General features: G+C 47.6%; 1 protein-coding gene across 1 annotated transcript in view; it reads right to left on the bottom strand.

The window, feature by feature from the left end:
- LOC139412933 (fibronectin type III domain-containing protein 3B-like) overlaps window positions 1–13508 on the bottom strand; it is a 112241-nt gene that overhangs the window by 53311 nt on the left and 45422 nt on the right. The window contains exons 8-14 of the mRNA XM_071159822.1: window positions 12644–12789; window positions 5926–5985; window positions 5699–5840; window positions 5086–5139; window positions 4079–4203; window positions 2310–2484; window positions 2135–2221 (exon numbers count right to left, since the gene is read on the bottom strand). Of these exons, the coding sequence (XP_071015923.1) occupies window positions 2135–2221; window positions 2310–2484; window positions 4079–4203; window positions 5086–5139; window positions 5699–5840; window positions 5926–5985; window positions 12644–12789 (789 nt within the window). The remainder of the gene's footprint in view (window positions 1–2134; window positions 2222–2309; window positions 2485–4078; window positions 4204–5085; window positions 5140–5698; window positions 5841–5925; window positions 5986–12643; window positions 12790–13508) is intronic.

Below are 13508 nucleotides of genomic sequence, written 5' to 3'. Positions count from 1 at the left end.
CACACTCTCTTTGTCTAGGTCACACTCTCTCTGTCTAGGTCACACTCTCTCTGTCTAGGTCACACTCTCGCTGTCTAGGTCACACACTCTCTGTCTAGGTCACACTCTCTCTGTCTAGGTCACACTCTCTCTGTCTAGGTCACACTCTCTCTGTCTAGGTCACTCTCTCTCTGTCTAGGTCACACTCTCTCTGTCTAGGTCACACTCTCTCTGTCTAGGTCACACTCTCTCTGTCTAGGTCACTCTCTCTCTGTCTAGGTCACTCTCTCTCTGTCTAGGTCACTCTCTCTCTGTCTAGGTCACACTCTCTCTGTCTAGGTCACTCTCTCTCTGTCTAGGTCACACTCTCTCTGTCTAGGTCACACTCTCTCTGTCTAGGTCACACTCTCTCTGTCTAGGTCACACTCTCTCTGTCTAGGTCACTCTCTCTCTGTCTAGGTCACACTCTCTCTGTCTAGGTCACTCTCTCTCTGTCTAGGTCACACTCTCTCTGTCTAGGTCACACTCTCTCTGTCTAGGTCACACTCTCTCTGTCTAGGTCACTCTCTCTGTCTAGGTCACACTCTCTCTGTCTAGGTCACTCTCTCTCTGTCTAGGTCACACTGTCTCTGTCTAGGTCACACTCTCTCTGTCTAGGTCACACTCTCTCTGTCTAGGTCACACTCCCTCTGTCTAGGTCACACTCTCTCTGTCTAGGTCACACTCTCTCTGTCTAGGTCACTCTCTCTCTGTCTAGGTCACACTCTCTCTGTCTAGGTCACTCTCTCTGTCTAGGTCACACTCTCTCTGTCTAGGTCACACTCTCTCTGTCTAGGTCACACTCTCTCTGTCTAGGTCACACTCTCTCTGTCTAGGTCACACTCTCTCTGTCTAGGTCACACTCTCTCTGTCTAGGTCACTCTCTCTCTGTCTAGGTCACACTCTCTCTGTCTAGGTCACTCTCTCTCTGTCTAGGTCACACTCTCTCTGTCTAGGTCACTCTCTCTCTGTCTAGGTCACACTCTCTCTGTCTAGGTCACACTCTCTGTCTAGGTCACACTCTCTCTGTCTAGGTCACTCTCTCTCTGTCTAGGTCACACTCTCTGTCTAGGTCACTCTCTCTGTCTAGGTCACACTCTCTCTGTCTAGGTCACTCTCTCTGTCTAGGTCACACTCTCTCTGTCTAGGTCACACTCTCTCTGTCTAGGTCACTCTCTCTCTGTCTAGGTCACTCTTTCTCTGTCTAGTTCACACTCTCTCTGTCTAGGTCACTCTCTCTGTCTAGGTCACACTCTCTCTGTCTAGGTCACTCTCTCTCTGTCTAGGTCACACTCTCTGTCTAGGTCACTCTCTCTGTCTAGGTCACACTCTCTCTGTCTAGGTCACTCTCTCTGTCTAGGTCACACTCTCTCTGTCTAGGTCACACTCTCTCTGTCTAGGTCACTCTCTCTCTGTCTAGGTCACACTCTCTCTGTCTAGGTCACTCTCTCTGTCTAGGTCACACTCTCTCTGTCTAGGTCACTCTCTCTGTCTAGGTCACACTCTCTCTGTCTAGGTCACTCTCTCTGTCTAGGTCACTCTCTCACTTTTCTCTTTAGAACATTGTGTTTTACAAATGAAAACCTTCAACAAAGCACAGATACACTTATAGCAGTATCTTGCTGGTGTTTATTTAAGCAATAAGGCACGGGGGGGTGTGGAATAGGGCCAATACGCCACGGCTAGGGGATGTTCTTATGCACAACGTAACGCAGAGTGCCTGGATACAGCCCTTAGTCATGGTATAATGGCCATATATCACAAACCCCTGAGGTGACTTATTGTTATTATAAACTGGTTACCAACGTAATTAGAGCAGTATAACCCGTGGTATACAGTCTGATATACCACGGCTGTCAGCCAACCAGCATTCAGGGCTCGAACCACCCAGTTCATAAATAGCAGTAAATTGCAGGTATTTCTAGAGGACAGACTGACAGTGGTTGTATGGCTGCTAAACGCGGACACATTGTGTAGTGCGTGTGTATCTCGTGCACATGACGACAACAATCACTGTGTCTTTCTAGCAGAATACAAGCCTTTCCCGTTTCCACGGTAACACACAACCAGACACCATTTCGCCACAATAAAACCTCAGAGACAGACACACTCTTACCCTGAATTTGTACTGTGTGCTCCTCTTCAGGCCTTGCACTGTGGAGGTTAGGTTGTCTCCAGTGTACTTCGGATGAAAGTCTGTTCCCTGGAGGGTCAAACGTTCTCAGTTAACCTTTAAACGGACGTTTTGTTGAACGTGTGTGTGTGTGTGTGTGTGTGTGTGTGGGACTCACGGTATTATCCTCCTGGATCTCGAGTGTGTATGTGATTAGTTCCTCGTTGGCGCTGCCCTCGGGACGGCCCCACTCCAGCGTGACCCAGGAGACGCCCGCCCGCAGCAGCCGCGGTGCCAGGGGGCAGGAGGGCAGCGTACCTGTAGTGTAGAACACAACCTCCGTACTGAAACCACTGTGGAGGGTTACAGGTGGGAGGGAGAGAGGGGGGAGGGAGGGAGGAAGGGAGAGGTAGGGGGAGGGGAGAGGGAGAGAGGGGGGAGGGGGAGGGAGAGAGGGGGAGGGAGAGGGGGGAGAGGGAGAGAGGAAGGGAGAGGTAGGGGGAGGGGCGATTGAGAGAGGGGGAGGGGAGGGGGAGGGAGAGAGGGGGAGGGAGAGGGGGGAGAGGGAGAGAGAGGGGGGAGGGGAGAGGGAGGGAGAGAGGGGGAGAGGTAGGGGGAGAGAAGGAGGAGGGGAGCGGTAGGGGGGAAGGGAGAGGGAGGGAGAGAGGGGGGAGGGGAGAGGGAGGGAGAGAGGGGGGAGGGAGAGAGGGGGGAGGGAGAGAGGGGGAGGGGAGAGCGAGGGAGAGAGGGGGAGGGAGAGAGGGGGGAGGGGAGAGGTAGGGAGAGAGGGGGGAGGGGAGAGGTAGGGAGAGAGGGGGAGGGGAGAGGTAGGGGGGAGGGAGAGGGGGGAGAGAGTGAGGGAGGGAGGGGGGAGAGAGTGAGGGAGGGAGCAAAATACATGAATTTAGACACACACAAAACTCCTTCCATCTTCCTCCTCTTTTCTGTCACTGGAACGACCGGCCTCAAGCAGGGGAATCTGCCCCACGGCAACGATGCGAGAACAAGAGGAGTGAAGAAACAAGAAAATAGAGAGAGACTCAATCAGAGAGATAAGACCAGACAACTAACCTCAACACAGCCATACATCAACCAGACAACTAACCTCAACACAGCCATACATCAACCAGACAACTAACCTCAACACAGCCATACGTCAACCAGACATCTAACCTCAACACAGCCATACATCAACCAGACAACTAACCTCAACACAGCCATACATCAACCAGACAACTAACCTCAACACAGACATACATCAACCAGACAACTAACCTCAACACAGCCATACGTCAACCAGACAACTAAGCTCAACACAGCCATACATCAACCAGACAACTAACCTCAACACAGCCATACATCAACCAGACAACTAACCTCAATACAGCCATACATCAACCAGACAACTAACCTCAACACAGCCATACATCAACCAGACAGTGTGTGTGTGAGAGAGAGAGAGAGAGAGAGAGAGAGAGAGAGAGAGAGAGAGAGAGAGAGACAGAAAACAGACAGACAGAGACAGAGACAGACAGAGAGAGACAGAGAGAGAGAGAGAGAGAGACAGAGAGAGACAGAGAGAGACAGAGAGAGAGAGATGGTGAGGGTGCAACAGATGGGAAGAGTGAAGGTCAAAATGAGAGTGAGGATGACAGACAGAGTAACAGAGCAGAAGCCCGGTGGAAGAGAGGGTTGGAGATAGATAGATAGATAAAGAACGACATAGATAGAGACATAGAAAGATATAGAGGAGGATAGACACTGGGAGAGGGAAAGTGGAAGATGTCACCTACCTTATGCAATGTAGTGTTATGCCATGCATATGTAGTGCTATTACACCCATACCTGGTGCCTATGTAGTGTTATGTCATGTCTATGTAGAGTTATAACACATACCTGGTGCCTATGTAGTGTTATGTCATGTGTATGTAGAGTTATAACACATACCTGGTGCCTATGTCGTTGTGAGCAGCCACTCTGAAGGTGTAGCCCACAGCAGGACACAGTCTGGTCAGTTTACAGTGTCTCTGGCTCCCAAAGTAACATTCTCTAAATACACTGTTCTTCTTTCCCTATGGAGGAGAAGGGGTGAGGGGAGGAGTAGGGAGAGAGAGATGAGACTAGACTGCAATAATAATAATAATAATAATAATAATAATAATAATGACAACAGTAATATAATTTATTTGTCCGGCGCTGTTCTGGGAAGCCAAGGTCAAACCAACTTGATATCATGATGTAATAATACAAATCTAGAACAGAGACATATGAAGACTGCCTTTCATAGTGATTTAGAAAGAGAGGAGAGAGAGAGAGGGGAGAGAGGACAGAGAGAGAGGGGAGAGAGAGGAGAGAGAGAGAGGGGAGAGAGAGAGGGGAGAGGACAGAGAGAGGAGAGAGAGGACATAGAGAGAGGACAGAGAGAGGAGAGAGAGGGGGGAGAGAGGACAGAGAGAGGAGAGAGAGGAGAGAGAGAGAGGGGAGAGAGGACAGAGAGAGAGGAGAGAAAGAGAGGAGAGAGAGAGAGGGGGGAGAGAGGACAGAAAGAGAGGACGGAGAGAGTGGGGAGAGAGAGGGGGGAGAGAGGAGAAAGAGAGGGGAGAGAGGACAGAGAGAGAGGGGAGAGAGAGGAGAAAGAGAGAGGACAGAGAGAGGGGGGAGAGAGGACAGAAAGAGAGGACGGAAAGAGAGTGGGGAGAGAGAGGGGGGAGAGAGAGGAGAAAGAGAGGGGAGAGAGGGGAGAGAGGGGAGAGAGGACAGAGAGAGAGGAGAGAGAGAGGGTAGAGAGGACAGAGAGAGAGGGGAGAGAGAGGACAGAGAGAGAGGGGAGAGAGAGGACAGAGAGAGAGGGGAGAGAGAGGACAGAGAGAGGGGAGAGAGAGGAGAGAAGAGAGAGATTTTATGTACGTTGGAAATAGATGGCATATTATCCAATAGGAGTGTGTGTGTGGTACCTCGTCCCACTCCAGAAGGTAGTTTGTGATTTTGGATCCGTTGTCGACTGGAGGCTGGCGAGAGAAGAGAAGAATAAGTTGGAGTGTCTGGAGTGTGTGTGTGTGCGTGTGTGCGTGTGTGTGTGCGCGTGTGTGTGTGTACATGATGAGGAGAGGAGGATGAACTGGGGCTGTCACAGAGAGGAAATGGCCTGTGTGTTTTCATTAGTGTGACCTCATATCCTGTCTGAGTGAGTGATGTCACTCTCCACGCAGCCCTTACGCTGTGACAGAACCCAAGACAGAAAATCACTGACAGATCTATCTATATAGAGGTGAGGATGAGAGTGCAATCTATCCTGACCAACCCCCTTTCAGAATGACATGGAGAAGGACTGGACAGCGATGTCATAAAACACCAGGAAGCAGATCTTCCCTGAGAGCAAAATAGAACCCAGATTCATGCCCTCGTCCCTGAAGTGTGCACTCATTCACTCCCCTGTCTCTGAAGTGTGCACTCATTCACTCCCCTGATGGATCTAAAATAGACTGGATGGGAGGGAATGAGTGGACACTTTTGGTACAAGAGTAAACAATCGGAACACCCAATGAAAGGAACTAAAAGTGTGTGTACCTTCCACTGCAGTGTGAGGGTGCTCTTGGTGCGGTGAGATAGTTTGGGGGGGAAGGGCAGGTCGGGGGGGCAGGTGTGTGTTGTGAACGACCCCGTCTCCGAACACACACCCCTCAAGTTAGAGTTACACACCGCGCTGACTCTGAAACACACACACACAAAACATCAATAATCACATTTATTAACACAATAGCAAAGAAGTGGTGAAAAAGTGTGTGTGTTCTTACCGTACGTGGTAGTCTGAAGCTGGCCTCAGGTCTTTTAGATGACACTCCAACTCCTCTCCACTACACACACACACACACACACACACACACACACACACACACACACACACACACACACACACACACACACACACACACACACACACACACACAAATGTAATTTGCACTTGAGATGAAAGTGAGATGTTTATGTTTCCGTCAGGTGTTCTTCCAAAGTCTGGAACATTCATACACACCTGCTAGTCAGGATCAGAGATAGGTGTGTTTTACCTGCTAGTCAGGATCAGAGATAGGTGTGTTTTACCTGCTAGTCAGGATCAGAGATAGATGTGTTTTACCTGCTAGTCAGGATCAGAGATAGGTGTGTTTTACCTGCTAGTCAGGATCAGAGATAGGTGTGTTTTACCTGCTAGTCAGGATCAGAGATAGGTGTGTTTTACCTGCTAGTCAGGATCAGAGATAGGTGTGTTTTACCTGCTAGTCAGGATCAGAGATAGGTGTGTTTTACCTGCTAGTCAGGATCAGAGATAGGTGTGTTTTACCTGCTAGTCAGGATCAGAGATAGGTGTGTTTTACCTGCTAGTCAGGATCAGAGATAGGTGTGTTCTACCTGCTAGTCAGGATCAGAGATAGATGTGTTTTACCTGCTAGTCAGGATCAGAGATAGGTGTGTTTTACCTGCTAGACAGGATCAGAGATAGGTGTGTTTTACCTGCTAGTCAGGATCAGAGATAGGTGTGTTTTACCTGCTAGTCAGGATCAGAGATAGGTGTGTTTTACCTGCTAGTCAGGATCAGAGATAGGTGTGTTTTACCTGCTAGTCAGGATCAGAGATAGGTGTGTTTTACCTGCTAGTCAGGATCAGAGATAGATGTGTTTTACCTGCTAGTCAGGATCAGAGATAGGTGTGTTTTACCTGCTAGTCAGGATCAGAGATAGGTGTGTTTTACCTGCTAGTCAGGATCAGAGATAGGTGTGTTTTACCTGCTAGTCAGGATCAGAGATAGGTGTGTTTTACCTGCTAGTCAGGATCAGAGATAGGTGTGTTTTACCTGCTAGTCAGGATCAGAGATAGGTGTGTTTTACCTGCTAGACAGGATCAGAGATAGGTGTGTTTTACCTGCTAGTCAGGATCAGAGATAGGTGTGTTTTACCTGCTGGACAGGATCAGAGATAGGTGTGTTTTACCTGATAGTCAGGATCAGATAGGTGTGCTTTACCTGCTAGTCAGGATCAGAGATAGGTGTGTTTTACCTACTAGTCAGGATCAGAGATAGGTGTGTTTTACCTGCTAGTCAGGATCAGAGATAGGTGTGTTTTACCTGCTAGTCAGGATCAGAGATAGGTGTGTTTTACCTGCTAGACAGGATCAGAGATAGGTGTGTTTTACCTGCTAGTCAGGATCAGAGATAGGTGTGTTTTACCTGCTAGTCAGGTTCAGAGTTAGGTGTGTTTTACCTGCTAGTCAGGATCAGAGATAGGTGTGTTCTACCTGCTAGTCAGGATCAGAGATAGGTGTGTTTTACCTGCTAGTCAGGATCAGAGATAGGTGTGTTTTACCTGCTAGTCAGGATCAGAGATAGGTGTGTTCTACCTGCTAGTCAGGATCAGAGATAGGTGTGTTTTACCTGCTAGTCAGGATCAGAGATAGGTGTGTTTTACCTGCTAGTCAGGATCAGAGATAGGTGTGTTTTACCTGCTAGTCAGGATCAGAGATAGGTGTGTTTTACCTGCTAGTCAGGATCAGAGATAGGTGTGTTCTACCTGCTAGTCGGGATCAGAGATAGGTGTGTTTTACCTGCTAGTCAGGATCAGAGATAGGTGTGTTTTACCTGCTAGTCAGGATCAGAGATAGGTGTGTTTTACCTGCTAGTCAGGATCAGAGATAGGTGTGTTTTACCTGCTAGTCAGGATCAGAGATAGGTGTGTTTTACCTGCTAGACAGGATCAGAGATAGGTGTGTTTTACCTGATAGTCAGGATCAGATAGGTGTGCTTTACCTGCTAGTCAGGATCAGAGATAGGTGTGTTTTACCTACTAGTCAGGATCAGAGATAGGTGTGTTTTACCTGCTAGTCAGGATCAGAGATAGGTGTGTTTTACCTGCTAGTCAGGATCAGAGATAGGTGTGTTTTACCTGCTAGACAGGATCAGAGATAGGTGTGTTTTACCTGCTAGTCAGGATCAGAGATAGGTGTGTTTTACCTGCTAGTCAGGTTCAGAGTTAGGTGTGTTTTACCTGCTAGTCAGGATCAGAGATAGGTGTGTTCTACCTGCTAGTCAGGATCAGAGATAGGTGTGTTTTACCTGCTAGTCAGGATCAGAGATAGGTGTGTTTTACCTGCTAGTCAGGATCAGAGATAGGTGTGTTCTACCTGCTAGTCAGGATCAGAGATAGGTGTGTTTTACCTGCTAGTCAGGATCAGAGATAGGTGTGTTTTACCTGCTAGACAGGATCAGAGATAGGTGTGTTTTACCTGCTAGTCAGGATCAGAGATAGGTGTGTTTTACCTGCTAGTCAGGATCAGAGATAGGTGTGTTTTACCTGCTAGTCAGGATCAGAGATAGGTGTGTTTTACCTGCTAGTCAGGATCAGAGATAGGTGTGTTTTACCTGCTAGTCAGGATCAGAGATAGGTGTGTTTTACCTGCTAGTCAGGATCAGAGATAGGTGTGTTTTACCTGCTAGTCAGGATCAGAGATAGGTGTGTTTTACCTGCTAGTCAGGATCAGAGATAGGTGTGTTTTACCTGCTAGTCAGGATCAGAGATAGGTGTGTTCTACCTGCTAGTCAGGATCAGAGATAGATGTGTTTTACCTGCTAGTCAGGATCAGAGATAGGTGTGTTTTACCTGCTAGACAGGATCAGAGATAGGTGTGTTTTACCTGCTAGTCAGGATCAGAGATAGGTGTGTTTTACCTGCTAGTCAGGATCAGAGATAGGTGTGTTTTACCTGCTAGTCAGGATCAGAGATAGGTGTGTTTTACCTGCTAGTCAGGATCAGAGATAGGTGTGTTTTACCTGCTAGTCAGGATCAGAGATAGATGTGTTTTACCTGCTAGTCAGGATCAGAGATAGGTGTGTTTTACCTGCTAGTCAGGATCAGAGATAGGTGTGTTTTACCTGCTAGTCAGGATCAGAGATAGGTGTGTTTTACCTGCTAGTCAGGATCAGAGATAGGTGTGTTTTACCTGCTAGTCAGGATCAGAGATAGGTGTGTTTTACCTGCTAGTCAGGATCAGAGATAGGTGTGTTTTACCTGCTAGACAGGATCAGAGATAGGTGTGTTTTACCTGCTAGTCAGGATCAGAGATAGGTGTGTTTTACCTGCTGGACAGGATCAGAGATAGGTGTGTTTTACCTGATAGTCAGGATCAGATAGGTGTGCTTTACCTGCTAGTCAGGATCAGAGATAGGTGTGTTTTACCTACTAGTCAGGATCAGAGATAGGTGTGTTTTACCTGCTAGTCAGGATCAGAGATAGGTGTGTTTTACCTGCTAGTCAGGATCAGAGATAGGTGTGTTTTACCTGCTAGACAGGATCAGAGATAGGTGTGTTTTACCTGCTAGTCAGGATCAGAGATAGGTGTGTTTTACCTGCTAGTCAGGTTCAGAGTTAGGTGTGTTTTACCTGCTAGTCAGGATCAGAGATAGGTGTGTTCTACCTGCTAGTCAGGATCAGAGATAGGTGTGTTTTACCTGCTAGTCAGGATCAGAGATAGGTGTGTTTTACCTGCTAGTCAGGATCAGAGATAGGTGTGTTCTACCTGCTAGTCAGGATCAGAGATAGGTGTGTTTTACCTGCTAGTCAGGATCAGAGATAGGTGTGTTTTACCTGCTAGTCAGGATCAGAGATAGGTGTGTTTTACCTGCTAGTCAGGATCAGAGATAGGTGTGTTTTACCTGCTAGTCAGGATCAGAGATAGGTGTGTTCTACCTGCTAGTCGGGATCAGAGATAGGTGTGTTTTACCTGCTAGTCAGGATCAGAGATAGGTGTGTTTTACCTGCTAGTCAGGATCAGAGATAGGTGTGTTTTACCTGCTAGTCAGGATCAGAGATAGGTGTGTTTTACCTGCTAGTCAGGATCAGAGATAGGTGTGTTTTACCTGCTAGACAGGATCAGAGATAGGTGTGTTTTACCTGATAGTCAGGATCAGATAGGTGTGCTTTACCTGCTAGTCAGGATCAGAGATAGGTGTGTTTTACCTACTAGTCAGGATCAGAGATAGGTGTGTTTTACCTGCTAGTCAGGATCAGAGATAGGTGTGTTTTACCTGCTAGTCAGGATCAGAGATAGGTGTGTTTTACCTGCTAGACAGGATCAGAGATAGGTGTGTTTTACCTGCTAGTCAGGATCAGAGATAGGTGTGTTTTACCTGCTAGTCAGGTTCAGAGTTAGGTGTGTTTTACCTGCTAGTCAGGATCAGAGATAGGTGTGTTCTACCTGCTAGTCAGGATCAGAGATAGGTGTGTTTTACCTGCTAGTCAGGATCAGAGATAGGTGTGTTTTACCTGCTAGACAGGATCAGAGATAGGTGTGTTTTACCTGCTAGTCAGGATCAGAGATAGGTGTGTTTTACCTGCTGGACAGGATCAGAGATAGGTGTGTTTTACCTGATAGTCAGGATCAGATAGGTGTGCTTTACCTGCTAGTCAGGATCAGAGATAGGTGTGTTTTACCTACTAGTCAGGATCAGAGATAGGTGTGTTTTACCTGCTAGTCAGGATCAGAGATAGGTGTGTTTTACCTGCTAGTCAGGATCAGAGATAGGTGTGTTTTACCTGCTAGACAGGATCAGAGATAGGTGTGTTTTACCTGCTAGTCAGGATCAGAGATAGGTGTGTTTTACCTGCTAGTCAGGTTCAGAGTTAGGTGTGTTTTACCTGCTAGTCAGGATCAGAGATAGGTGTGTTCTACCTGCTAGTCAGGATCAGAGATAGGTGTGTTTTACCTGCTAGTCAGGATCAGAGATAGGTGTGTTTTACCTGCTAGTCAGGATCAGAGATAGGTGTGTTCTACCTGCTAGTCAGGATCAGAGATAGGTGTGTTTTACCTGCTAGTCAGGATCAGAGATAGGTGTGTTTTACCTGCTAGTCAGGATCAGAGATAGGTGTGTTTTACCTGCTAGTCAGGATCAGAGATAGGTGTGTTTTACCTGCTAGTCAGGATCAGAGATAGGTGTGTTCTACCTGCTAGTCGGGATCAGAGATAGGTGTGTTTTACCTGCTAGTCAGGATCAGAGATAGGTGTGTTTTACCTGCTAGTCAGGATCAGAGATAGGTGTGTTTTACCTGCTAGTCAGGATCAGAGATAGGTGTGTTTTACCTGCTAGTCAGGATCAGAGATAGGTGTGTTTTACCTGCTAGACAGGATCAGAGATAGGTGTGTTTTACCTGATAGTCAGGATCAGATAGGTGTGCTTTACCTGCTAGTCAGGATCAGAGATAGGTGTGTTTTACCTACTAGTCAGGATCAGAGATAGGTGTGTTTTACCTGCTAGTCAGGATCAGAGATAGGTGTGTTTTACCTGCTAGTCAGGATCAGAGATAGGTGTGTTTTACCTGCTAGACAGGATCAGAGATAGGTGTGTTTTACCTGCTAGTCAGGATCAGAGATAGGTGTGTTTTACCTGCTAGTCAGGTTCAGAGTTAGGTGTGTTTTACCTGCTAGTCAGGATCAGAGATAGGTGTGTTCTACCTGCTAGTCAGGATCAGAGATAGGTGTGTTTTACCTGCTAGTCAGGATCAGAGATAGGTGTGTTTTACCTGCTAGTCAGGATCAGAGATAGGTGTGTTCTACCTGCTAGTCAGGATCAGAGATAGGTGTGTTTTACCTGCTAGTCAGGATCAGAGATAGGTGTGTTTTACCTGCTAGTCAGGATCAGAGATAGGTGTGTTTTACCTGCTAGTCAGGATCAGAGATAGGTGTGTTTTACCTGCTAGTCAGGATCAGAGATAGGTGTGTTCTACCTGCTAGTCGGGATCAGAGATAGGTGTGTTTTACCTGCTAGTCAGGATCAGAGATAGGTGTGTTTTACCTGCTAGTCAGGATCAGAGATAGGTGTGTTTTACCTGCTAGTCAGGATCAGAGATAGGTGTGTTTTACCTGCTAGACAGGATCAGAGATAGGTGTGTTTTACCTGCTAGACAGGATCAGAGATAGGTGTGTTTTACCTGCTAGTCGGGATCAGAGATAGGTGTGTTTTACCTGCTAGACAGGATCAGAGATAGGTGTGTTTTACCTGCTAGACAGGATCAGAGATAGGTGTGTTTTACCTGCTAGACAGGATCAGAGATAGGTGTGTTTTACCTGCTAGTCAGGATCAGAGATAGGTGTGTTTTACCTGCTAGATAGGATCAGAGATAGGTGTGTTTTACCTGCTAGCCAGGATCAGAGATAGGTGTGTTTTACCTGTTAGTCAGGATCAGATATATGGGTGTTCTAACTGCTAGTCAGGATCAGAGATAGGTGTGTTTTACCTGCTAGTCAGGATCAGAGATAGGTGTGTTCTACCTGCTAGTCAGGATCAGAGATAGGTGTGTTCTACCTGCTAGTCAGGATCAGATATAGGTGTGTTCTACCTGCTAGTCAGGATCAGATATAGGTGTGTTGTACCTGCTAGTCGGGATCAGAGATAGGTGTGTTTTACCTGTTAGTCAGGATCAGAGATAGGTGTGTTTTACCTGCTAGTCAGGATCAGAGATAGGTGTGTTCTACCTGTATATAAGTCTGTATTTGCCGTCCCGTCCCTTGTCGGACAGAGAGACCTCGTAGGTAAGAGACTGGCTGTTGCTGAACCGGTTCACCAGCCCGACCGGGGGAGCCCAGGACAACCTAGCACCCCGCGCGTGCACGTTGGACACCTGGAACACCACACACACGTTAGATAACACACACACACAAAGTTCCTATCAGTTTATGTTCCAGTTCATCCACGTCACGGATGCTGGGTCGGTGAAATGACAGTCTGAGTAGAAGAAACATTTACCCATACCCTTTCTGCCCTGGGGACAAACCACATCCACTGAATACCCTTTCTGCCCTGGGGACAAACCACATCCACTGAATACCCTTTCTGCCCTGGGGACAAACCACATCCACTGAATACCCTTTCTGCCCTGGGGACAAACCACATCCACTGAATACCCTTTCTGCCCTGGGGACAAACTACATCCACTGAATACCCTTTCTGCCCTGGGGACAAACCACATCCACTGAATACCCTTTCTGCCCTGGGTACAAACCACATCCACTGAATACCCTTTCTGCCCTGGGGACAAACCACATCCACTGAATACCCTTTCTGCCCTGGGGACAAACCACATCCACTGAATACCCTTTCTGCCCTGGGGACAAACCACATCCAATGAATACCCTTTCTGCCCTGGGGACAAACCACATCCACTGAATACCCTGTCTGCCCTGGGGACAAACCACATCCACTGAATACCCTTTCTGCCCTAGGGACAAACCACATCCACTGAATACCCTTTCTGCCCTGGGGACAAACCACATTCACTGAATACCCTTTCTGCCCTGGGGACAAACCACATCCACTGAATACCCTTTCTGCCCTGGGGAC

This window comes from Oncorhynchus clarkii, chromosome 7 (assembly GCF_045791955.1).
Source record: "Oncorhynchus clarkii lewisi isolate Uvic-CL-2024 chromosome 7, UVic_Ocla_1.0, whole genome shotgun sequence".
NCBI lineage: Eukaryota > Metazoa > Chordata > Actinopteri > Salmoniformes > Salmonidae > Oncorhynchus > Oncorhynchus clarkii.
This window is presented reverse-complemented; position numbering and strand designations above follow the sequence as displayed.